Genomic DNA, 27,024 nt, shown 5'->3' on the forward strand with positions numbered 1-27,024 from the left:
AAAACAGAAATTTCTTGTAAGCCACATTTAGGATATAAATACAAATGTAAAAACAAAGGCCCTTATAGAGGGTATCCAGCACAGATATTTCAAACTAAACATCTACTAGAAGCTCCTAATCTGTTTTCGCTAGCAAATGAACACTACAAACTACAATAGAAGTCTACCTACAAAGTATCATCCTCAGACAAAGTAGAAGACTGGACAAAATTATGCTTGGCTCTGCAGTCAAAGTTATAAAGAAAAGAACAAAAACAATCCACTACATGAAATATTCAGATATTTTCTAAATTATCAAATTTGTCTATACTAATCCAAAGCACTCCGGAAAATTTTCCAATCCAATTCTTTTAAACATATTTTAAGGTCTTTAAGTATACTATGGAGGAAGTCAAAAAGTTAACCTAAAATAAAGCACTTTACACAACAACAAAATGATGCAGTTGGTCCTGGGGTACAATGGAAATGAAAATCGTCTTCAAAACTGGAGTAATCAAGAAATTATATGCTTTTAGCACACTTAACGCCAACGTGGGGGGTGGAGGGTTGCCACTGTTTTGACAATCCACTAATTACACTGTATGACTACTCCACCTGAGACTTTAAGAAAACTCTTCAAGTTGGGTCACCGAGGGACCTCCCCTCAAAAAGACGCAATCCAGCCTACATATCAGTGAACATCCCGAAAACGGCTTATCTTTCTCCCCACCAAAACCTTTCCCTTAGGCAACAAAATGTTTCCACTGAACATAAACACACCCTCCCGCTATCTCTCTCCGAACACCCGGACAGAGGCGGGGCACTCTGGAGAGCGGTAGCCGCCCGGCTCAGACGAGCAGGAGACCACTGTTACCCCTCCACGGGCGGCCCCTCTGCAGAACCGGGTCGGTCTGGATCGCTGCGCCCGGTAAAGAACAATACAATCGCAACTTCCCACGAGCCTGCGCGGCGGTTCTCCGCGACGGAGCGGACTCCGGAATTCGCCACCAGGCAGGAGCTGGGGGCGGAAGGGTGAGGAGGGTGAGCGCGGGACCAGGATGGCAAAGACCGGCGGCCCCGCGGCAGTTGCCCGCCCCGGCGCCCGTCGAGTAGGTTGGAGGGATGGTGCCGCCGGCCTGAGCGCCACCGGCTCTCGCCTGGCGACCCGGAATCTCGACTTTGCTTCTCAGGCAGGCAACCCCAGGTTCCCCTGCTGCTGGGGCGGCAGGGGGCGGGAAAGGCCTCGCCGGAGTCTCGGAGCCTCCTCGGCCCGCCACGGAAGGGAACGCGGTCGGGGCGCGGGGGACAATAGGGAGCGGGGAGCGCTGCGCGCCCGAGTGGCGCCGCCGGCCGGCCGGGCTGACTGACGCGCCAGCCGCACGGAGCGACTGGGCTCCGCTCGGCCCGGCCGCCGCTGCCGCTGCGCGGTCTGCCGTGCTCACCGCGCCCCCGGGGCTCGGGGTCGTGCCTCACCTCCGAGTCCCGCCGCCCAGGAGAGGAGCAGAATTAACACTCTCAGAAACACCATCTTCCGCTGCCGCTGCCGCTGCCACCGCCGCCTCCTCACGGGTTAACAGCAGCACATCGATCCGGAGGGAGAAGCTGAAGAGGCTTGGTCCGGAGCCTCCACGGGGAGCCGGGACCTCCCCCGGCAGGAGAAACGGCGAAGCACCTCCCTCTCGCCCCACTTCAGGGGCCGGCAAAGCTCCCAGCACCTCCAAAACAGGGACCTCCCTCCCCCTCGTTCGTTTCCTTCCTCCCTTCCCCGCTTTCCTTCCCTCGCTCCTTCCCTCTTCTCTACCTCCCTCCCCCCGAGCCCGGTACCTCCGCCTCCTTCCTTGCCACGTGACCCGCGAGCGCCCAACAAGCAGGCGGAGCCGCACCCCTTCCTCCCGCTCCTCCCCCTCCCCCAGGCGCCCCAGGGGCGCGCGCATGCGCGCTGCGGCTGGTTCCCGGGCTGCTAGGCCAGCCGCTGCTTCCTGTCCGCAGGCGGAGAGCGGGGATTGGGCTTGGGAGGCGGGGTTTCCTGGGGTTCCGCCCCCGAACCGGAGCGCAAATCTGCGGACCGCACGGGGCTGCTTTTTAGAGCTGCTGAGAACTGTGTCTCGGGTTAAAATGGGAGAGTCAAGGGGCAGCTGTCCACTTCTTAACAGGGAATGGAGATTTTGGTTACTTCTTTTTTTGCCTCTCAGGGTGCACGACGTCTACTAAGTAAACAAAAGCAAAGTCCCCCACCCAAAAAGCCAAGTGCGAACAAGCGGTAATTACATCGGAAACAGCCGCCAACAATCAGAACCTAAATGTAAAGATCTTCCAGCAGCAGAAGCACAGCCTGTCATATCTTTCTGATCGCTTTACAAATTTGTGACACAGATCAGGCCTTAGCCATTTTGAAAGCGTGCCGCCTCAACCACAGGGTACGGAATCTCTAGCCCGAAAAATGTCCTATTTACCACTCTCTCTGTTCCATCTCTGAACAGAACTCTGGAATCTCCTTCACCCCAACTTCTTTGAAGCTCCTATTTGATTTCTCAGTAACTCCCTTTGATTCTTCAAACTAGTATTCCATGGATTAAAGACTTAAACATAAGACCTGAAACCATAAGACTCCTAGAAGGAAACAGGGGAAAGCTTGATGTTGGTCTTGGCAATTATTTTTGGATGCGACACCAAAAACACAAGAAACAAAAGCAAAAATAAATAAGTGGGCCTACCTCAAACTAAAAAGCTTTAGCATGGCAGAAGAAAGAATCAACAAAATGGAAAGGCAACCTTCAGAATGAGAGAAAATATTTGCAAATTGTATCTCTGAGAAAGGGTTAATAACTAAAATATATAAGGAACTCTTACAACTCAATGGCTAAAAAGCAGACAATCCAATTTGAAAATAGGCAGAGAAACTTAACAGACATTTTTTCAAAGAAGACATCCAAATGGCCAATAGGTACATGAACAGATGCTCAGTACCACTAATCATCAGGGAAATGTGAATCAAAACCACAGTGAGATATTGCCACGCTGTTAGAAAGGTTATCGTCAAAAAGACAAGAGATACGTGTTGACAAGGATGTGGAGAAAGGGAAACCTTTGTGCATTGCTGGTGGGAATGTAAATTGGTGCAGCATTACAGAAAACAGCATGGAGGTTCCTCAAAAAATTAAAAATTGTACTACCATATGAGGGACTTCCCTGGTGGTCCAGTGGCTAAGACTCCATGCTCCCAATGCAGGGGGCCCTGGTTCAATCCCTGGTCAGGGAACTAGATCCCACATGCCAACTAAAGATCTCACATGCTGCAGCTAAGATCCCACATGCAGCAAGGAAGAGCCCATGTGCCGCACCTAAGACCCAGCGCAGCCAAATAAATAAATAAATATTAGAAAAAGAAGAACTACCATATGATCCAGCAACCCCACTTCTGGGTATAAAACCAAAGGAAGTGAAATCAAGATCTTGAAGAGAAATCTGTACTCCCATACTCATTGCAACATTATTCACAATAGCTATGATATGGAAACAACCTAAGTGTCCCTCTATGGATGAATGGCTAAAGATGTGGTATATAGATACTGTGGAATATTATTCAGCCATGATAAAAAAGGAAATTTTGCCATCAGGGATGAACCTGGAAGGCATTATGCTAAGAGAAATAATTCAAACAGAGAAGACAAATACTGTGTGATCTCGTTTATATGTGGAATCTAAAAAAGCCAAACTTAAAGAAACAGAGAGTAAAATGGTGGTTACCAGGGGCTGGGAAGTGGGGGAAATGGGGAGATGTTGGTCAAAGGGTACAAACTTCCAGTTGTAAGATGAACAAGTTCTGGGGATCTAATGTACAACGTGCCGACTATAGTTAATAATACTGGTAAGCATTTTGCAATATATAAGTGTATGAAATCAACATGTATACACCTTAAACTTACACAATGTTATATGTTGATTATATTTCAATAAAGCTGGAAAATATTTAAAAGTAACTAAATAAATAAAAGTAAACAATTCAGTGGCATTTAGTAAATTCACAGTGCTGTGCAACTATTACCACCATCTACTTCCAAGACATATTCATATGACAAATAAGAAAAAAAACTTGTATTTCATGAATTAGAACGTTTCAATGACATCTAATTAGTCTTCATCTATTTGGCATCCTGCTTCAGGAGGCTGAATTAAAAATATAAGTATTAATAGTATTAATACTAATAATAATTTGGAATTCCTACTTCTTTTTACTGTGTATTTTTTACAATTTATTACCATATGCTTCTTTAATTCTCATTTTGAAAAATGAATTATAGTTTTTTTTAATTTATTTATTTATTTTTATTTTTCACTGTGTTGTGTCTTCGTTGCTGGCGGTGAACGGGGAATACTCTTCCTTGCGGTGCACGGGCTTCTCATTGTGGTGGCTTCTCTTGTTGCGGAACACAGGCTCTAGGTGCGTGGGCTTCAGTAGTTGTGGTACGTGGGCTCAGCATTTGTGGCTCACAGGCTCTAGAGCGCAGGCTCAATAGTTGTGGCGCACGGGCTTAGTTGCTCCGCAGCACGTGGGATCTTCCCAGACCAGGGCTCGAACCCATGTCCCCTACATTGGCAGGCGGATTCTTAACCACTGAGCCACCAGGGAAGCCGCGAAAAATGAATTATTATAGTTTTGCTCCAACGTTAGTAAGCTCAAAAATACAGTCAGAAGTTCTAAAATCATCAATAGTGTCCATTTACAATGAGATGTCTAGAAGGATGGCAGAATCTCATGAATTTTTTTTTCTTTCTTAAAAGATCCAATCTTAGGACACAGTTACATGCAAATATTACATTGCATATACTCTGTGCTTATTACTATTTTCTTTTGGTGGTGCTGTGAACAAACGTTTTGATTTTCTAGCTATTAGACCATCTTGTGGCATGTTTAGTGTTGCACAGTATTTTTTATAGTTAATTCCAGTGGTTAGAGGCAAATGGCACCTTCTCTTTAATTTCAACTGGAAAAAAACCAAAATCGTGTTTTACATTACCAAGGTGATCACCAAAAATTACATTTAAGATTGTATCTCTTTTTATTTAAAAACATATATTCATCGCATACCAGCATCATAATGAATGGTATTCCAACGTTACAAGTTTGAAACACTATTTTTTTTTTTGACATTTTAACGTACTACATTTTTGGTATTTTGTAAATTTATGCGAAACTGATGAAATGTGGAAGTATAAGGTCTGCATTTATACCGTCATAGACAGTCTGGGTTGGACTCCCAGCTTTACCATTTATAAGCTGTGTGGCTTTGGCCAAGTTATTTCCCCTTTCTAACCTCAATGTTTCTTTTTTAAAATGAGAATGATAAAATATGTCCCTCATGAGACTGTTTTGATGATTAAATTTAAATTATTTAACATTTGTAAAGTGATTATAACAGTGTCTGGCTGTTGCTACATAAGTGTTTAAATAATTGCTATATAAGTGTTTAAGTAAAAATATATAAATATCATGGTTCTTCCATGAACACTCGTCCATTTGAAAACAGTGATTAATAGCATTATTTCCTTAGCAACAATACACAGCTTTGATACTACCAGTATAAAAGAAAGTTACCCTCAAGTTTTAATAATGAGAAATTCAGCCTGGCAGTATATGGCCATATACAGTATATTATACAAGTAATACTGTAGGAAAATGCTTCTTGCACAACTTAAAGCCAATCCTGGTAAACATTACAAAAATTACATTTAAATTTTTCCAGCTCCTAATAAACTGCCTGCTGCATGTCTCACTGTCATGCCAAACTCAATATGTGTAACTTATCTCTGATAATGGCACCACCACCCTCTCAGTAACCTGGAATGGAGAGTGGAATCATCTCAGATTCTTCTTCCCTTGTCTACTCATAAACAGTCACCTTCCCTAAAAATATTTTTCTTCTGCCTTTAATGCGTCCCTACCCATTACTATCACTCCAATTTACACAATTATTTTCTCTTGCTTGGTGGACTTCTAATGCATCTCACTCCAGTCTCTCTCACTTCTGGTGCTGCTTTCAAACCTCACCTCAGTCCACTGCAGTTTTCTTCCAACACCATCACTCTCAAGGAGCTACTCTTGCTGGGGCCATCAAAGATCTGTTAGGGGCTCCCCTGGTGGCACAGTGGTTAAGAATCCGCCTGCCAATGCAGGGGACATGGGTTCGAGCCCTGGTCCGGGAAGATCCCACACGCCACGGAGCAACTAAGCACTCACGCCACAACTACTGAGCCTGCGAGCCACAACTACTGAAGCCCGTGCGCCTAGAGCCCATGCTCCGCAACAAGAGAAGGCACTGCTATGAGAAGCCCACTCATTGAAACAAAGAGTAACCCCTGCTCGCCACAGCTAGAGAAAGCATGCATGCAGTAACGAAGACACAACGCAGCCAAAAATTAAATTAAAAAAAAAGAAAAAAGATCTGTTAGTTATCGATTCCACTACACACTTTCACTCCTTATCTAACTAGACCTCTTGGTCAATTGACATTCTCTCCTCAAAATTCCCTCCTCCAATGTTTCCCAAGACTGTGCTCTTTCCTGATTTTCCTCCTTACTTTTTTTTTAAATATTTTTTTTAACAATTTTTTTTTAACATCTTTATTGGAGTATAATTGCTTTACAATGCTGTGTTAGTTTTGGCTGTATAACAAAGTGAATCAGCTATACATATACATATATCCGCATATCTCCTCCCTCTTGCGTCTCCCTCCTACCCTCCCTATCCCACCTCTCTAGGCGGTCAAAAAGCACCAAGCTGATCTCCCTGTGCTATGCAGCTGCTTCCCACTAGTTATCTATTTCACATTTGGTAGTGTATATCGGTCCATGCTACTCTCTCACCTCGTCCCAGCTTACCCTTCCCCCTCCCCTTGTCCTCAAGTCCATTCTCTATGTCTGCGTCTTTATTCCTGTCCTGCCCCTAGGTTCTGCAGAACCTTTCTTTTTTTTTTTAAGATTCCATATATATGTGTTAGCATTCGGTATTTGTTTTTCTCTTTCTGACTTACTTCACTCTGTATAACAGACTCTAGGTCCATCCACTTAACAACTAATAACTTAATTTCATTTCTTTTTACGGCTGAGTAATATTCCATTGTATATATGTGCCATATCTTCTTTATCCATTCATCTGTCTATGGACACTTAGGTTGCTTCCATGTCCTGGCTATTGTAAACAGAGCTGCAATGAACATTGTGATATATGACTCTTTTTGAATTATGGTTTTCTCAGGGTATATGCCCAGTAGTGGAATTGCTAGGTCATACTGTAGTTCTACTTCTAGTTTTATAAGGAACCTCCATACTGTTCTCCATAGTGGCTGTATCAATTTACATGTTAGATAAGGAGTGAAAGTGTGTAGTGGCATCGATAACTAACAGATCTTTTTTTTTTTTAATTTAACTTTTGGCTCAGTTGTGTCTTCGTTACTGCAAGAGGGTTCCCTTTTCTCCACACCCTCTCCAGCATTTATTGTTTGTAGATTTTTGATGAAGGCCATTCTGACTGGTGTGAGGTGATACCTCATTGTAGTTTTGATTTGCATTTCTCTAGTGATTAGTGATGTTGAACACCCTTTCATATGTTTGTTGGCAATCTGTATATCTTCTTTGGAGAAATGTCTATTTAGGTCTTCTGCCCATTTTTGGATTGGGTTGTTTGTTTTTTTGATGTTGAGCTGCATGAGCTGCTTGTAAATTTTGCAGCTTAATCCTTTGTCAGTTGCTTCATTTGCAAATATTTTCTACCATTCTGAGGGTTGTCTTTTCGTCTTGTTTATGGTTTCCTTTGCTTTGCAAAAGCTTTTAAGTTTCATTAGATCCCATTTGCTTATTTTTCTTTTTATTTTCATTTCTCTAGGAGGTGGGTCAAAAAGGAGCTTACTGTGATTTATGTCATAGAGTATTCTGCCTATGTTTTCCTCTAAGAGTTTTATAGTGCCTGGCCTTAAAGACCTTAAAGACAATTAGGTCTTTAATACATTTTGAGTTTATTTTTGTGTATGGTGTTAGGGAGTGCTAATTTCATTCTTTTACATGTAGCTGTCCAGTTTTCCCAGCACCACTTATTGAAGAGGCTGTCTTTTCTCCATTGTATATTCTTGCCTCCTTTATCAAAAAAAAGGTGACCATATGTGCGTGGGTTTATCTCTGGGCTTTCTATCCTGTTCCATTGATCTATATTTCTGTTTTGGGGCCAGTACCATACTGTCTTGATTACTTTAGCTTTGTAGTATAGTCTGAAGTCCAGGAGCCTGATTCCTCCAGCTCCGTTTTTTGTTCTTAGGATTGCTTTGGCTATTCGGGGTCTTTTGTGTTTCCAAACAACTTGTGAAATTTTTTGTTCTAGCTCTGTGAAAAATGCCAGTGGTAGTTTGATAGGGATTGCATTGGAATCTGTAGATTGCTTTGGGTAGTATAGTCATTTTCACAATGTTGATTCTTCCAATCCAAGAACATGGTATATCTCTCCATCTGTTTGTGTCATCTTTAATTTCTTTCATCAGTGTCTTATAGTTTTCTGCATACAGGTCTTTTGTCTCCTTAGGTAGGTTTATTCCTAGGTATTTTATTCTTTTTGTTGCGATGGTAAATGGGAGTGTTTCCTGAATTTCACTTTCAGATTTTTCATCATTAGTGTATCGGAATGCAAGAGATTTCTGTGCATTAATTTTGTATCCTGCTACTTTACCAAATTCATTGATTAGCTCTAGTAGTTTTCTGGTGTCATCCTTAGGATTCTCTATGTATAGTATCATGTCATCTGCAAACAGTGACAGCTTTACTTCTTCTTTTCTGATTTGGATTCCTTTTATTTCTTTTTCTTCTCTGATTGCTGTGGCTAACACTTTCAAAACTATGTTGAATAATACTGGTGACAGTGGACAACTTTGTCTTGTTCCTGATCTTAGAGGAAATGGTTTCAGTTTTTCACCATTAAGAACGTTGGCTGTGGGTTTGTCATATATGGCCTTTATTATGTTGAGGTAAGTTCCCTCTATGCCTACTTTCTGGAGAGTTTTTATCATGAATGGGTGTTGAGTTTTGTCAAAAGCTTTTTCTGCATCTACTGAGATGATCATATGGTTTTTCTCCTTCAATTTGTTAATATGGTTTATCACAATGATTGATTTGCATATATTGAAGAATCCTTGCATTCCTGGGATAAACCTCACTTGGTCATGGTGTATGATCCTTTTAATGTGCTTCTAGATTCTGTTTGCTAGTATTCTGTTGAGGATTTTTGCATCTATGTTCATCAGTGATATTAGCCTATACTTTTCTTTCTTTGTGATATCTTTGTCTGGTTTTGGTATCAGGGTGATGGTGGCCTCGTAGAATGAGTTTGGCAGTGTTCCTCCTTCTGCTATATTTTGGAAGAGTTTGAGAAGGATAAGTGTTAGCTCTTCTCTAAATGTTTGATAGAATTCACCTGTGAAGCCATCTGGTCCTGGGCTTTTGTTTGTTGGAAGATGTTTAATCACAGTCTCAATTTCAGTGCTTGTGATTGGTCTGTTTATAGTATCTATTTCTTCTTGGTTCAGTCTCGGAAGGTTGTGCTTTCCTAAGAATTTGTCCATTTCTTCCAGGTTGTCCATTTTATTGGCCTAGAGTTGCTTGTAGTGATCTCTCATGATCCTTTGTATTTCTGCAGTGTCAGTTGTTACTTCTTTTTCATTTCTAATTCTATTGATTTGAGTCTTCTCCCTTTTTTTCTTGTTGAGTCTGACTAATGGTTTATCAATTTTATCTTCTCAAAGAAACAGCTTTTCGTTTTATTGATCTTTGCTATGGTTTCCTTCATTTCTTTTTCATTTATTTCTGATCTGATCTTTATGATTTCTTTTCTTCTGCTAACTTTGGGGGGTTTTTGTTCTTCTTTCTCTAGTTCCTTTAGGTGTAAGGTTAGGTTGTTTATTTGAGATGTTTCTTGTTTCTTGAGGTAGGATTGTATTGCTATAAGCTTCCCTCTTAGAACTGCTTTTGCTGCATCCCATAGGTTTTGGGTCATCGTGTTTTCATTGTCATTTGTTTCTAGGAATTTTTTGATTTCCTCTTTGATTTATTCAGTGATCTCTTGGTTATTGAGTAGTGTATTGTTTAGCCTCCATGTGTTTGTATTTTTTACAGACTTTTTCCTGTAATTGGTATCTAGTCTCATAGCATTGTGGTCAGAAAAGATACTTGATATGATTTCAATTTTCTTAAATTTACCAAACCTTGATTTGTGACTCAAGATATGATCTATCCTGGAGAATATTCCATGAGCACTTGAGAAGAAAGTGTATTCTGTTGTTTTTGGATGGAATATCCTATAAATATCAATTAAGTCCATCTTGTTTAATGTATAATTTAAAGCTTGTGTTTCCTTATTTATTTTCATTTTGGATGATCTGTCCATTGGTGAAAGTGGGGTGTTAAAGTCCCCTACTATGATTGTGTTACTGTCGATTTCCCCTTTTATGGCTGTTAGCATTTGCCTTATGTATTGAGGTGCTCCTCGGTTGGGTGCATTAATGTTTACAATTGTTCTATCTTCTTCTTGGATTGATCCCTTGATCATTATGTAGTGTCCTTCTTTGTCTCTTGTAATAGTCTTTATTTTAAAGTCTATTTTGTCTGATATGAGAATTGCTACTCCAGCTTTCTTTTGATTTCCATTTGCATGGAATATCTTTTTCCATCCCCTCACTTTCAGTCTGTATGTGTCCCTAGGTCTGAATTGGGTCTCTTGTAGGCAGCATATGTATGGGTCTTGTTTTTGTATCCATCCAGCCAGTCTATGTCTTTTGGTTGGAGCATTTAATCCATTTACATTTAAGGTAGTTATCGATATGTATGTTCCTATTACCATTTTCTTAATTGTTTTGCTTTTGTTTTTGTAGGTCTTTTCCTTCTCTTGTATTTCATGCCTAGAGAAGTTCGTTTAGCATTTGTTGTAAAGCTGGTTTGGTGGTGCTGAATATTCCTAGCTTTTGCTTGTCTGTAAAGGTTTTAATTTCTCCATCAAATCTGAATCAGATCCTTTATGGGTAGAGTAATCTTGGTTGTAGGTTTTTCCCTTTCATCACTTTAAATATGTCCTGCCACTCCCTTCTGGCTTGCAGAGTTTCTGCTGAAAGATCAGCTGTTAACCTTATGGGGATTCCCTTGTATGTTATTTATTGTTTTTCCCTTGTTACTTTTAATATTTTTCTTTGTATTTAATTTCTGATAGTTTGATTAATATGTGTCTTGGCATGTTTCTCCTTGGATTTATCCTGTATGGGACTCTCTGTGCTTCCTGGACTTGATTGATTATTTCCTTTCCCATATCAGGGAAGTTTTCAACTATAATCTCTTCAAATATTTTTTCAGTCCCTTTCTTTTTCTCTTCTTCTTTTGGGACCTGTATAATTCGAATGTTGGTGCATTTAATGTTGTCCCAGAAGTCTCTGAGACTGTCCTCAATTCTTTTCATTCTTTTTTCTTTGTTCTGCTCTGTGGTAGTTTTTTCCACTATTTTATCTTCCAGGTCACTTATCTGTTCTTCTGCCTCAGTTATTCTGCTATTGATTCCTTCTAGAGAATTTTAAATTTCATTTATTGTGTTGTTCATCACTGTTTGTTTGCTCTTTAGATCGTCTATGTCCTTGTTAAACATTTCTTGTATTTTCTCCATTCTATTTCCAAGATTTTGGATCATCTTTACTATCATTACTCTGAATTCTTTTTCAGGTAGACTGCCTATTTCCTCCTCATTTGTTTGGTCTGGTGGGTTTTTGCCTTGCTCCTTCATCTGCTGTGTGTTTCTCTGTCTTCTCATTTTGTTTCATTTACTGTGTTTGGGGTCTCCTTTTCTCAGGCTGCAAGTTCGTGGTTCCCATTGTTTTTGGTGTCTGCCCCCAGTGGCTAAGGTTGGTTCAGTGGGTTATGTAGGCTTCCTGGTGGAGGGGACCAGTGCCTGTGTTCTGGTGGATGAGGCTGGATCTTGTCTTTCTGGTGGGCAGGACTGCGTCAGGTGGTGTGTTTTGGGGTGTCTGTGACCTTATTATGATTTTAGGCAGTCTCTCTGCTAATGGGTGTGGTTGTGTTCCTATCTTGTTAGTTGTTTCTCATAGGGTGTCCATCACTGTAGCTTGCTTGCTGGTCGTTGAGTGGAGCTGGGTCTTAGTGTTGAGATGGAGATCTCTGGGAGAGCTTTCGCCGTTTGATATTACATGGAGCCAGTGGTGGATATTACGTGGTCTCTTGTGGACCACTGTCCTGAATTCGGCTCTCCCACCTCAGAGGCACAGGCCTGACACCCAGCCGGAGTACCAAGACCCTGTCAACCACACGGCTCAGAAGAAAAGGGAGAAAAATGAAAGAAAGAAAGAAGGAAAGAAAGAAAGAAAGGAAGAAAGGAAGAAAGAAGGAAACAAAGAAAGAAAGAAAGGAAGGAAGAAAGGAAAAAAGGAAGGAAGGAAGGAAGAGAGAAAGAAACTAAAATAAAGTTATTAAAATAAAAGTAAATTATTAAAAATAAAAACAATTAAAATGTAGTAAAAAAAAAAAAAAAGAAAGAAAGAAGAGAGCAACCAAACCAGAAATCAAATCCACCAATGAAAACAAATGCTAAAAATTATACTAAAAAAAAAAAAAAGAAAAATAGACAGACAGAACCCTAGGACAAATGGTAAAAGCAAATCTATACAGACAAAATCACACAAAGAAGCATACACATACACACTCATAAAAAGAGAAAAATATATATATAAATATATATTTTTTAAAAAGAGAGCAACCAAATCAATAAACAAATCTACCAATGATAATAAACTCTAAATACTAAACTAAGATAAACATAAACCAGAAACTAATATGATGCAGAAAGCAAACCCCAAGTGTACTGTTTCTCCCAAAGTCCACCCCCTCAATTTTGGGATGATTCCTTGTCTCTTCAGATATTCCACAGATGCAGGGTACATCAAGTTGATTGTGGAGATTTAATCTGCTTCTCCTGAGGCTGCTGGGAGAAATTTCCTTTTCTCTTCTTTGTTCACACAGCTCCTGGGGTTCAGCTTTGGATTTGGCCCCACCTCTGCGTGTATGTAGCCTGAGGGCATCTGTTCTTCGCTCAGACTGGACAAGGTTAAAGGAGCAGCTGATTAGGGGGCTCTGGCTCACTCAGGCCGGGGGGAAGGAGGGCTACGGAGTGCGGGGTGAGCCTGCGGCGGCAGAGGCCAGCGAGACGTTGCACCAGCCTGAGGTGCGCGGTGTGTTCTCCCGGGGAAGTTGTCCCTGGATCACGGGACCCTGGCAGTGGCGGGCTGCACAGGCTCCCAGGAGGGGAGGTGTGGATAGTGACCTGTGGTCGCACACAGGCTTCTTGCTGGCTGCAGCAGCAGCCTTAGCGTTTCATGCCCGTCTCTGGTGTCCGCACTGATAGCCGTGGTTCACGCCCATCTCTGGAGCTCGTTTAGGCGGTCCTCTGAATCCCCTCTCCTCGTGCACCCTGAATCAACAGTCTCTTGCCTCTTAGGCAGGTCCAGACTTTTTCCTGGACTCCCTCCCGGCTAGCTATGGTGCACTAGCCCCTTCAGGCTGTGTTCACGCAGCCAACCCCAGTCCTCTCCCTGGGATCTGACCGAAGCCCGAGCCTCAGCTCCCAGCCCCTGCCCACCCTGGGGGGTGAGCAGATAAGCTTCTCGGGCTGGTGAGTGCTGGCCGGCACCGATCCTCTGTGCGGGAATCTCTCCGCTTTGCCCTCTGCACCCCTGTTGCTGCGCTCTCCTCCGTGGCTCTGAAGCTTCCCCCCTGCCCAGCCCCCATCTCCACCAGTGAAGGGCCTTCCTAGTGTGTGGAAACTCTTCCTCCTTCACAGCCCCCTCCCAGAGGTGCAGGTCCTGTCCGTATTCTTTTGTCTCTGTTTTTTCCTTTTTCTTTTGCCCTACCCAGGTACGTGGGGAGTTTCTTGCCTTTTGGGAGGTCTGAGGTCTTCTGCCAGCATTCAGTAGGTGTTCTGTAGGAGTTGTTCCACATGTAGATGTAGTTCTGATGTATTTGTGGGGAGGAAGGTGATCTCCACGACTTACTCCTCCGCCTCTTGAAGGTCTCTTCCTCCTTACTTTTAACTGTGACTTCTGCATCTCTCCCCTGGGGCTTTTTCTTCTCTTTATCCTTTAGATATTGGTGTTCCTCAGGACTTTATCTTTGGCTTTATCTTTTCATTCTTCACTTGCATGATTATTTTTTACTACCTCCAAATATCTATGACTCACTAGGCTGTAAACTCCATGAAAACAAAGCCTGGGTCTGTCTTGTTCTGAATTCTACCCCACTGCCTAGCACATAGTCAGCATTTTCCTGCACCTGTGCCCCAAGCACCAGCCCTATATCCTAGTTGCATCATGTGCCAGCTGTGCAACCTTGAGTCAGTTAAGGCATCTGTACCACAGTTTCCTAATGTTTACAATGGGGAGAGTAGTAATACCTACCTCAGAAGTTTGAGAGTTACATAAATTAATAGAGGTAAGGCACTGAGAATATTGCAAGGCATGTAGCAAGCACTGTAAAAGTTTAGGTGTTGTTACATATCTAACTTATACTAGCCAATGCCGTCCTGCCTTTACATGGCCACACCAAATTCGATATCTTTGCATATTTTATTCTCTCCATGTGGAATTTCAATAATTCATTTTAAGACACTTTTTTTTTTGTTAGGATTTTGCTTTCTGTATAAAAGAGGGATCAGAGAGGAAAAGCACTTAGAAAATCCACTTTTGGGGAAAAGAGAACAGTGGAAAATGGTATTTACAACTTAAGGCATTTAGAAGGCATGTAATAAATGTCACTTTCCTTTCAAATGTAAAGGAATAGATATTGTTAAACATACGGCTCAGGTTTCTCCTTTATAAAATCTTCACTAACTTCACCACTAGACAAACTTAATATATACCATGTCCATACTTATAAAGTAGCTATATCAAACTGTATTGTATTTGTTTATTTTAAATCTTCCCTAATTCTTAAAGATAATAATGAATCACATGTTATAGGGGTTTTGAAAACAGAACCTCAGAGAGTTAAGCAAATATATATCCAACAAATGTTTATTGAATCTTAATGCCAGAATAAGATCCATTTTACTAATTTATTCAAAACCTAGGAGTGACCCTCTCCCCACTTCCTATACTCCTGATATCTTATTCTAACATTCAAGATGCTCCACAAAATTCATTTGTCCAAACTTTTCTCTCTTCTTTCAATGAAACTTCTCCACACTATCAAACTACACTTGGGAACTCCAACCTATCTTCAACTTTCCCCCTTCCATGCTTTTTGTCACCTCGGTTTCCTTTCTGCTTATAGAGTATATTAAAAAAAAAAAAAAAAAAAAAAGACAATGGACCAAAAATGGAGTCACTTATGCTAAGCCCCATGTCAACAAACCAAGATTCTTAATTGTTTCAGTTCTCCCAGAAATGGAACCTTTAACCAGTCAATCAGGAAACACCTGATCAGCACTTGTTAGGTAATGTGCCCAGTAGTGCCCTGCTATCCTGTAAACGAAAGTAACTTTGCAATAACCAACACCTTTTTTTGCCTAGTATCACTTCCTTGTTTTCACTCCCTTCTGCCTATAAAAGCCTTTCATTTTGTAGAGCTCCTCAGAGCTCCTTTCTATCTGCTAGATTGGATGCTTCCTGATTCAAATCAAGTTTTGTTCAAATACACTCTTAAAATGTTTAATATGCCTCAGTTTACCTTTTAACATGTATTTCATATATAGTCTTAAAGTGCTGGTTACAACCTGGTAGCTCATAAACCAAATTAGACTCACAGACAAGTTCAGTTTCATTTGTAGTTAAAATTTTTTTTCTTAATTATATGTCACTATTCAACAGTTAGGAGCTTTCATGTTAAAACCTAGTGCCAGATTTTCTGTGAAAGCTGAAAGGTTAAGCAGACTTAAGTTGTTGCAAAACAGGAGTTGGCTAAAACTGAGTAGAGGCTGCCCTCCTTGGATGGGGCTGGTCTAATGTCACCCCAGTCTGCACTACCTCTGTCAGTATTTGACCTTCTGATGCTTGATTTAAGAATTAGACCAAGTTCCAAATAGTCCTGTTTTCCTAGATCCCTGGGGCCCCCTAATCTCAATCACATTTTAGTCCAAAACACCTATTATTTATATCCTTCATCTGCAATAAATCACATGTTACTTTATAGAAACTCTCATATTATTATTTTGATGTTACAGAGGGCTTAGATAAAGAGGCTTTGAGGCAAAGCAGAGGGCACTCAAAACACTTTACAGGGTGACAATGATAATTATTGGTTATTCATTCAACAAATATTTGTTCTGCTCCTGGTTTGGGGTTTTCCAGACCACCAAGACAATATTCCTGATGCAGTGCCAGGCACCAAGATAAGCAGTTCTCATACATGATCCCATTTAACTCTTTGCAACAAGGCTATGAAGTAGATTCCCATTTTACAAATGAGGAAGCAGGAGCAGACCAGACTTCTAAACCAAGTATGTTTCACTCCGAATCTTGTTGTCTAGTCTTTTGAATTACTGGATAAATTCATCCTTATTATCACTGCCATGGTCCAGAATCTACTTCTTGGCTTCGAAGGTCAAGAAGCTTGATTTCTCTCACTGCAACCTGAGATGATCAGCTGACAAAGACTAGCTCATAGGAACTAAACCCTCAAGGGACTTATGTCTTGATCAAAATGTCACCTTATTGTTTTACAAGTGAGACATTCATGTTAGCAAGTCAATACATTCTTTTTTTTTAATCTTCGATGCTTCAGAAGGGAACTCACAACTGAAAGTGGCTTAGGTAAGCAAGGCATCAGTGCAGAATAAATTAATTGAGTGATTTTACTGACTAGTTCATCCAACTATCCAACTGACTATGCCACACAAGAATCTATCAAGGTACCAGACAGGTACCAGGCCATCCACCTGTTCAGGTGCCCCCCAACCTTAGATGGTGATTGAAGCATATTGTGACGAACCCTTATGTTTTGGGATCTTCTCTAGACTCCACGCAGACTACCATCTCCCTTTCTGTTATTATTATTTGCTTTCTTCGGTTATAATATAATTGATTATGCCACAAATTCTTATGCCTATTCAGACTTTAATTTCCAGGCCTTACTTTCGCTTCTTTTGGACTTGGAAAGAATTCTGTTTTCCAAGGGAACTATGACAAATAGCTAAACTGATTCATTTCAGACTGATTTGGTTTTTTAATTCTCACTTTTCTGGGAAGCACCTTATAGTAGCCCTTACGCACTGCTTCAGGTTCCCATTTTTATTTCATTTGCAAATGTTTATGTTTTGTCTTCCTAACCGGATTGTAACCAATTTGAGGGCAGTGACAACAATAATATATTTGAAGAGCTTTACTATCTGTTTCCATTTTATTCACAAAACCACATAGCAAAATCATTCATGCTAATATTTTTTCCCCTGTTTTTTTTTTCTTTTACAAAAGGTGAAAACTGAAGTTAGGAGAAGTAAATTGACCTACCCAGGCTTATAAAATTAGCCAATGGCAAGACCAGGTTCTAGTCCCAGTTCTTGTAGCCTCTGTTCATCATCACACTTTCTACTCTTGGTTCGTTGGCCAAAAAGTTCTGTAACATCTTACGGAAAAACTGAAATGAACTTTTTGGCCAAGCCAATACATTAGGCTGCTTCTGCATGACCATGCTTAATATTCTCTTCTGAGCCCCAGAACACCACATTGTAAATATTGAATAAATAATCACAGAGGTTTTTTATTGTAATTATAAGCCAGTGAGTCATAATTCTTATTAGATGTATGTTAACATATCAACTATATATCTCAATAATGCAAATGGTTATTATCTGATATTGTTCTAGATGAGTATTTCTCAACACATGGCCAGTGGCATATCAGCATCAGAGTCACCTAGGATGCCTGTCAAAACGGCAGATTCCTGGGTTTTTCTCCAATTTTGTTGAATGAGACTTCCTGGGGATGGAGTCCAGAAATATGCCTATCAACAGGTTTTCCACCTAAGAGTTAATCATGCTGAAGTTTGACAACCACTGTTCCAAATAAACATAATGAGGGGTAGAGCGAATATAAAATACCAGGTTCTCTAGGAAAGGCAATGTCAACATATAAAAATATATATATTTCAACATATAAAAACAATAGAGAAGAGGATACATTTCCTTGATTCTAAGATAACCTCAATTGTAAGATACACCATTGATTCAATAATAGTTTTTGAAGAAAAGAGCATTAAATCCTCAAAAAATATTTAATTCCAAACCTAGAAAATTTTACATATTAAGAAAGTGAAACTTAGACCTGAGGAAATTCAGTACTTACATTTTAAATGGTGTAGTAAAAACAGAGGAGTTTGGAGGTGGGAAGTTGGACATGGTCTGAGTAGACTTTGAAAGCTAAGAAGAGAGAGGACACTTTAAATTAGGGAAACAAAATGAGCTAATGATTTGGATAGGTATAATTAGTGGAGTGACCAAACCAAATCTTATAGAAAGAAGGTTGCTATTACATTTTAGTAGCTGGTACGGGTGGTTAAAAAGAATAAGGACAGATTAAGAAAAGCTTTTACTGCCAGGTCAACTCATGATATTCAGTAGTTAAGGAAGTGCCTTTAAAGGTTTTTCAGCAGTAGGTGGAACTAATGAAAGCACTGTTTAATCTAGCAATATCCACAATGTACTCAAAGGAAAAGAAATTGTAGAGAAATCAGTTAGCAGGTTTACCCCAACACTCTCACTAACCTAGAACAGCACCAGAGAGAATGGAAAGCAAGGCTTGGATAAACCATTGAAGAAAGAGTCAAATCCTGACTTGACTTGCACTTCTGGAAATATATCTGAGGAATATAATCATAAGTACAGATATAAAGATTCAGTTCCAGGGACTTCCCTGGTGGTCCAGCAGTTAAGACTCCACGTTCCCAATGCAGGGGTCCCGGGTTCGATTCCTGGTCAGAGAAATAGATCGCATATGCCACAACTAAAAATCCCGCAGGTCGCAACTAAAAAAAGATCCCGCACGCCACAACGAAGATCCCGCGTGCTGCAACTAAGCCCTGGCACAGCCAAATAAATAAATATTAAAAAGAAAAAGATTCAGTTCCAAGGACACTGATTGCGGTGAAGTTCATAATAGTTAAACAATGGAAATGATCTAAATATTTAAGAAACAGGGATTGGTTCAGCCACATAGTGGAATATTATTAATTCACTAGGAATGTTGCAGATGAATGGATATTAACGCATAAAAATGTTCACGATATATTGATAACTGAAACAAATGTGTTTAGAATGGTCTAATTCTTGTTTACAAAAATATGTATGTGCTCAGATGCCTAGAAAAGTTTGGGAAGGATAGACATACAATGAAGTATCACTAGCGTTATTTCTAATACTGCAATGAAGGGTGTTTTTTATTTTCCTCTTTTTGCTTATCTTGTTTTCTAATTTTTCTAAAATGAATATGTTTTGGTTTTCTACTAAAAAAGCAAAATTAATTATTTCTTTACATTAAGCATTTTATATTAAAAAATAGGACTTGTTGACCATGAGGAAACTAAAACAAAACTACTTGAATATTTTAAGCCTGGGTGACAGAGACTGATACTAATATGGAAAACTGTGGGAAGGACAAGAACAAAAAAGCATTTTGAGATCAGGATTATATACATATCTCAAGGGAGAGTGTATAGAGAAATGGCCAAAAGACTAACTTTGGAGCAGTGTGGCGTTCTGGGAGAGTAATGAAAAATAACTTTGGCTATAGAAGATGAATTTAGAAACCTTTTTCTCTTGCTAAGGTTTATTTATTGGCAGTAGGAATGAGGAGGAGAGGCTTCGCTTAATGCTAGAATAGTAATTCTCAAACTTTGTCGTTTATCAGAATCACCTAGAGGTCTTGTTAAAACACAGACCTCTTGTTGCTGGGCTTTACACCCAGAGTTCCTGATTCTGTAATCTGTGTGGGACTAGAGAATTTACATTTTTAACAAGAACCTAGGTGATGTTGATACTGCTAATTCCCAAACCACATTTTGAAAACAATCATACTAGAGTTGAGAGAGATCTGGTAAATTGGTAGGTTGACAGGGGAGAAATTTGTTTGAGGAGAGAAGTCCTAAGGCATGAGATGTACTTGATTCAATAAGAAAACCTGAACCAGATGAGCAGAGCCACTTCCAGAGCCTCTTTCTCACAAGGCAGAAGAGCCCTGATCATGGAGGAGCAAGGGGGCTCTAGGGAAGGGAAATGGGTTGGGATGGTACAGTGAGAAAGAGCTGGAGTGTGGGGAATTTAAAAAAACAAAAACAGAAACAAACCTTAATAGCTAGTGTAATACCAGGGGAGCAAGGATTCTGAGTTGAAGGTGATGGACTATATTCCTTTAATTCATTCCTGGTGAAACCTATCTGGACCCATATTTTGGTCCCACTTTTAAAAAAGACTACACAAGTAAAATTGAGAAAACTGTTTTATTAATACTGTAGCATTTTAGAGCTACAATAAAAGGGAAAAGAAGGTCATTTCCCTCCAGTCACCATCATACATCTTTAACACCACCAGAACAGACTAGCATCTGGTGAAACAGCATGTAGTAGAAGCAGCACCTGGTAGAATATCATAGGATTGAATTTGTTTCTGAACAGGTGTGGGACTCCTCATGGGGGCTCTCAGAAATAATTAAATAGGGGATGTACTTTACAGTAGGCTGGAGTTTCTGCATAGTCAGTTGAGGGCCAGAGCCAGGGCAATTTGAGTTACATGGAAACCCTTGATTTTCTTTTTAATCTTCTTATTTAATTTATTTATTTTTTAACATCTTTATTGGAGTATAATCGCTTTACAATTGTGTGTTAGTTTCTGCTTTAACAAAGTGAATCAGCTATACATATACATATATCCCCATATCTCCTCCCTCTTGTGTCTCCCTCCCACCCTCCCTATCCCACTCCTCCAGGTGGTCACAAAGCACAGAGCTGATCTCCCTGTGTTATTCGGCTGCTTCCCACTAGCTATCTATTTTACATTTGGTAGTGTATATACGTCCACTCTCTCACTTCGTCCCAGCTTACCTTTCCCCCTCCCTGTGTCCTCAAGTCCATTTTCTACGTCTGCGTATTTATTCCTGTCTTGCCCCCAGGTTCTTCATATCTTTTTTTTTTTTTTTAGATTCCATATATATGTGTTAACATATGGTATTTGTTTTTCTCTTTCTGACTTACTTCACTCTGTATGACAGACTCTAGGTCCTTCCACCTCAAGACAAATAACTAAATTTCATTTCTTTTTTATGGCTGAGTAATATTCCATTGTATATATATATGCCACATCTTCTTTACCCATTCATCCGAAGATGGACACTTAGGTTGCTTCCATGTCCTGGCTATTGTAAATAGGGCTGCAATGACCATTGTGGTACATGACTCTTTTTGAATTATGGTTTTCTCAGGGTATATGCCCAGTAGTGGGATTGCTGGGTCGTACTGTAGTGCTATTTTTAGTTTTTTAAGGAACCTCCACTCTGTTCCCCATAGTGGCTGTATCAATTTACATTCCCACCAACAGTGCAAGAGGGTTCCCTTTTCTCTACACCCTCTCCAGCATTTATTGTTTGTAGATTTTTTGATTATGGCCATTCTAACTGATGTGAGGTGACATCTCACTGTAGTTTTGATTTGCATTTCTCTAATGATTAGTGATGTTGAGCAGTCTTTCATGTGTGAAACCCTTGATTTTAACTCAGAATTTTATCACTCTCTCTTGGGTAGAAAGCTAAGAGAAGAGGAGTAAAGGTATATATGCCCTGTACCTGTGCAATAATCTGCTCAGAGCCAATTTTGATTCAGCTAACAATAAAGAACAATCACAATTTTAGTAGAACCATCAACAAAATAAAAGCAAGATATTTGAACTATAGCTCTAATAGGTTTATGCAGGATAAAGTGAGGAACACAAAACCATAGGCTGGGGAATAACTAGAATGCTGTTACACTCTAGTAAGAAGGTGATAAGGACTCAGCTAGGAAGTGGCTATAGATGAATGAAATAGTAAAGGGGTGTATAATATCAGCAAGACTTGATAGACGAGACAATAGTAAATAAATTAGGGTAAAAGTCAAATATAGCATCAATTTTTCTGTCATGGTAGCTAGAAAAGCTATGATCCAACTATGAAAAATAGAATTTTAAAAGAATTATCATTTTGAGAGTTAGAGATTTTTTTGGATTTCTTAAGCCTGAGGTAATAATCAGTCTGTGATTTTAATTAGGGGAGTATAGCTTAATTCCTCTTTAATTATCTCACACTAAAAGATTTTTTCTCATCTGAATCTTTTTAAGTTACTGCTTGTACTACTCCTTTAGTATTAATTATTAATTAACTTGTATTCTCAATGACCAATTCATGTGAATGTCTTATTTCCCAAAGCAGATTTTGCTCTCCCAAAGAATAAAACCAATGTTTTACACCTGTATCCCCCGTATCTCATACTCTGGCACTGTAACTCCATACTGAATAAGTAATACTATTTTATATCACATGGTTCAGATATTCTTTGAAAAATATAAAGGATATATAAAAAATTATGATCAATATTCTGAGATGAAAGGTCAGGATGCCATCAAACAATATAAAGGAACTAGAAAGAACTCTTGTAAGTTTAATATACAATAGTGTCAATAAACAATGCATTTAAAATAATTGAAAGATAAATTTGAGGAAATCTCTTAGAAAGAAAAGATAAATAAAATTAGAGAAAAGATAAGATTTATAAAAGAAATGAAAAAAGAAATTTCCCAGAACTGAAGGACATGTTTCTACATTGAATGTGATCACCAAATACCCAGCCCAATGAATAAAGCAAGACCCACCCAAAGGTATGTCAAATACTGAAATGTCAGAACACCAAGAAGAAAGAGAAGATCAAATAAATGTCAAAGAAATAGGTTATATACAAAGGATCCAGAGTCCAATAGTATCAGACTACTCTACAATCACCTAGAAGCTAGAAGACAGTTGATCAATGACTAAAATGAAGAAAAAGTATCTCCAATGTTGAGTTTTATATCCAGCCAAACTATAAAATGTAAAGGTAGAATAAAGGTCTAGCTATTTTCAAACAAACATGGCCTACAAAAATGGGCTTCCTATGCACTCTTTCTCAGGAAGCTGAGAATATGTTCCACCAAATCAAGGAAAGAGGGAGACAGGAGATCCAAGAAAGAAAGTAATCAACATGTAAGAGAGGAAGAAGGAATTCCTAAAACAACAGTAAAGAGAAATCCCAGGATGACAGCTGTGCAGCAGGCCTATAAAACAACAAGTCCAGATCAGAACAAGAGAAGTGAGTGTTCCAGGAGAGGTGTACCCAAGATTAAAATGGGTGTGAGAAGTAACTTGATATGGTTGACCGTACTGGTAAGTCGGCCTGAGTTAGTGGTAGGTGAAGAGTAAAGCAAACAAACAAAATGATGAGGTAATTGTTAATTCCAGGGAAAACAAAACTTTAACAAAAAAAGTAAACGCAGTCACAGTAAAATACCTGATTTAGTGGTGAATAACATATATATAACTCTAGTGCTTTAAATTTTGAGTACTTTGATCAAAAATTTGAAATAATTGGGAGGTTGGAGCAAGAGAAGGAAGAATGGTGTGAGAGAAAAGAACCAAATCCCCATCTTTCATGGGAATAAATCAGTAAACAATATCTACAATTTTTAAATGAAGAAATCAGAGTGTAATCATGTTACTCAGAAATATGGAGATAAGGAGCTAAAAATATCTAGGAGTCGAATGGGACTGCTTCAGTGTGGAGGCATAGAGCAGAGAACTGCTTTGTTTGTACATAAACTATTTGACTTTTAACACTATTACATCTGTAACTCTGAAAAATAATTTAAGAATTTTGGATAGTAACCAGCTTATTTTAAAATGGTATATTTTATCTCACAATTAACTAAAGATGCAAATAAGCAAAAAAGAATGAAACATTTTCCAGTTTATTATCTTCCGACATTTGTCCCTAGATGCCACTCCCCATCTCCCTTAGAAAAATACTATGTACATTTTCACAAACTTAAATACATACATTTGGTCATCTTGACTTACATAATTGCTGACAACATATGAAGAGAAAAACTGGTTCTGTTTCTTTGTTATAAATAAGTTATTAAATTATGCATGTGAACATTTGAAACATATACTAATAAAAACTACCAGAGCAAGAAGGTTTATCTAAGTAGCATCTTTGAAAAATGGTGAAAGGTCATTATTTGAGATGCTTGTTTCATGATTTTTAGCTCTTCTATGGTTTCTGGCCTATAAATGATTCATTCATTCAATTTTTTTCATGTAATACACCTTTACAAATTTCCTTTTTATAATCCAGGCACCTTGCTAAGTTCTGAATTTCCTGAAATCTGTAATATTCTCACTTGTACTTAATGATCTTAAATACTGTAAAGTGCTTAATCTAGCAACATATATCTTAATCTGTTAACATTTGCAATTCTTTTTCAGCGAAAAATTCTAATTTGAACAATAGTATTTATTGCTTACAGATTGACATGGAGACCTAAATTCAATATTCTGAAGAAGCTTTCTATTATCTCTTCTAATTTTCCTCATTGCCAAGAGTTGGATAAATATCATAACATTGTGTCACTGTAAAAAGGTGGAAGGAAAGGCATTCCACCTTTTTACAGTGTTGCACCTTTTTCCTGCATTGTCAGGAAACTGTACTGCCCAAGCAAATATTTAAAATGTAGCAATAAGAAAAAACCTCTAGACAGCGAACCGCAAGAAGATATGAGCCCTTCCTCTTATTCACCATGGCATCCCCAGTGCCAAACATAGTATCCAGCAATATAATGGGTATTGAAATATGTTAAATGAGTGAATGCAACACTGCTTACTAATTTCGTCTATCTTCCCTAATCAAAAGAGATACAAAAAGACCACATTCTATTAGGTATCAGGAATTTATACATCTGACTACGGAGGAAGACCTATCTTGTCAAGTTTTGGATCCCCAGAACCTAGAAAATATGGAAAGACAATTAAAAAAAAAAAAAAAAAAGCCCTTGTCGGGAACAGATCGCAGTGGGTTAGAGTAGCACCCAAATCCCCTTTTATTTGTCACCAACAAAACTTCCAGCCTACTCTGTCTGCCCTCTCTGAAAACTGAATGGCCTTAAGAGGAGTAGATTCTCAATAGAAAAGTCACTTTTTCAGGAACAGGCACTTCCCACTCCATGCAAAATGAGGCCAAGTCAACAAAACCGCAAAGACTTGGCTAATGCAAGCACAAGCTAATTTATTATGATTGGCCCAAATTACCCACTTTTTTTTGCCGCGCAGGCCAATATCCACAACCGCACTGATGCCTCATGTAGGGCGAACGTTTTCACCAGTAGCTGGTGAGGAGCACGGTGTTTCTCAGCCAAAACCGAGGGAGACTGGAAATTGTGCAGTGCAGTAATCCAAACACCTCGAGTGGATCTCAGCCTTTAAAATCTATATCTCGTAAGAAATTCCTTCCATTTTCCATATTACAAGCTGGGGAAACAAATCTCCGGAGCTCTTCAGGGATGAGCTCTTTTTCAAATACTACAACCACTGCCACCTCCCCATCCTTCAGTCCAAGGTTGAAACACACACGACCCAGTTCTGAAGGGTCACATCTAGCTGACCGCCTCCCGGCGGGCCTTTAAAGAAGCCGCGCGCGGTTCTCTGCCCCAGAGTCCAACTTCCGGCCACAAAATGAGAGGATGTTTTCCTCCTGGCCACACCTTCCTAGCCTCGCCCTCCACGCCCCGCGCGAGCAGGAGCGCGCGAGCGCGCGGGCGCGCGGGAGGGGCGGGGCCGCATAGGCCGCCGCAGCGAGTTTCGCCCTCCCTCAGCGGCGCGCAGGAACGCCCAGGGCCCACGGACGGCGCGGCGGCGCGCGCGCGCGCTCTCGGTGCCCTCCTCCGTGACGTGCCTGGCCCAGGCCGCGCAAGGCCGCTCTAGCTGCCAGTGCCTCTGTCATGGCGTCTGAGGCGCTGTCTGAGGAGAACCCGCCGCGGTCTCTTTAGAGCGAGGGGCGGGCGGCTGGGTATGGAGAGCGGCCCCGAGAGCCTGCAGCCGCTAGAACACGGAGTGGCCGCCGGGCCGGCGCCAGGGACAGGTTCTCCGCAGGAAGGGCGACAGGAGACCAGGCTCGCCACTGGGGATGGTCCTGGAGTATGGGCGGCGGAGAGCAGCGGCGGGAAGGGGCAGGGGGCGGCAGCCGCCGGGAGGAGCCTCTCGGACTCGGCTTCTCCCGCCGGCTCGCCTCGGGTTCTCGTACCCTGCAGCTCCCTCCCGGGCTTGGACTTGAAGGGGAGCGATTTGGAGAGTCCTGCTGCCCAGAAGGCGCCTCTGACAGGGCAGCACAAGGTGACCGCCTCCCCGGAGGCAGCCGAGGCCGGAGCCGACCATGAGTTGGGTCCGGCCGGAGACGCGGGCGCCCTCCCGGATCCCGCCGGCACCTGCCGGGCAGAGTCGGCGGCCGCGGGCTCCGAGGAACCCAGCAGCGGCGGCGGCCTCAGCAGCAGTTGCAGCGACCCGAGCCCTCCCGGGGAATCGCCGAGCCTGGACTCCCTGGAGTCGTTCTCTAACCTGCATTCTTTCCCAAGTAGCTCCGAGTTCAATAGTGAGGAAGGAGCTGAGAACAGGGTCCCCGAGGAGGAGGAGGGCGCGGCGGTGTTGCCCCGGGCTGTGCCTCTGTGCCGAGAGGAGGAGCAGGAGGAGGGGGAGGCAGCCCAGGTGCTGGCGGCCTCCAGGGAACGCTTCCCGGGACAGTCTGTTTATCATATCAAGTGGATCCAGTGGAAGGAAGAGAACACACCCATCATCACGCAGAATGAGAATGGCCCCTGCCCTTTACTGGCCATCCTCAATGTTTTGCTTCTGGCCTGGAAGGTACACTTCGCAGCTTTCTATTTCCTACAGCTTTGGGGAGGGGGTACACGGGGCGAGGGTGCTG

At 40.9% G+C, this 27,024-nt stretch overlaps 2 protein-coding genes across 9 annotated transcripts in view; one reads left to right on the forward strand and one right to left on the reverse strand.

The window, feature by feature from the left end:
• ADAM10 (ADAM metallopeptidase domain 10) overlaps positions 1 to 1,793 on the reverse strand; it is a 114,269-nt gene extending 112,476 nt beyond the window's left edge. The window contains exon 1 of one of the 4 annotated variants that reach the window (XM_082388096.1): positions 1,453 to 1,793. In XM_082388096.1, the coding sequence (XP_082244222.1) occupies positions 1,453 to 1,507 (55 nt within the window). In that variant the 5' untranslated portion in view covers positions 1,508 to 1,793. The remainder of the gene's footprint in view (positions 1 to 1,452) is intronic. The other 3 variants (XM_082388098.1, XM_082388099.1, XM_082388097.1) reach the window with 3 other exon arrangements.
• An 83-nt stretch (positions 1,794 to 1,876) lies between these two features.
• The window catches only part of MINDY2 (MINDY lysine 48 deubiquitinase 2), a 122,999-nt gene continuing 97,851 nt past the window's right edge, over positions 1,877 to 27,024 (forward strand). For 4 of the 5 annotated variants that reach the window (XM_082388110.1, XM_082388111.1, XM_082388113.1 and 1 more), the window contains exon 1: positions 13,289 to 26,960. In XM_082388110.1, the coding sequence (XP_082244236.1) occupies positions 26,115 to 26,960 (846 nt within the window). In that variant the 5' untranslated portion in view covers positions 13,289 to 26,114. Of the gene's footprint in view, positions 26,961 to 27,024 lie in introns of all 5 variants that reach the window. The other variant, XM_082388114.1, reaches the window with a different exon arrangement.

Source organism: Balaenoptera borealis (assembly GCF_965194805.1).
Source record: "Balaenoptera borealis genome assembly, chromosome: 3".
In the NCBI taxonomy this organism is placed as follows: Eukaryota; Metazoa; Chordata; class Mammalia; order Artiodactyla; family Balaenopteridae; genus Balaenoptera; species Balaenoptera borealis.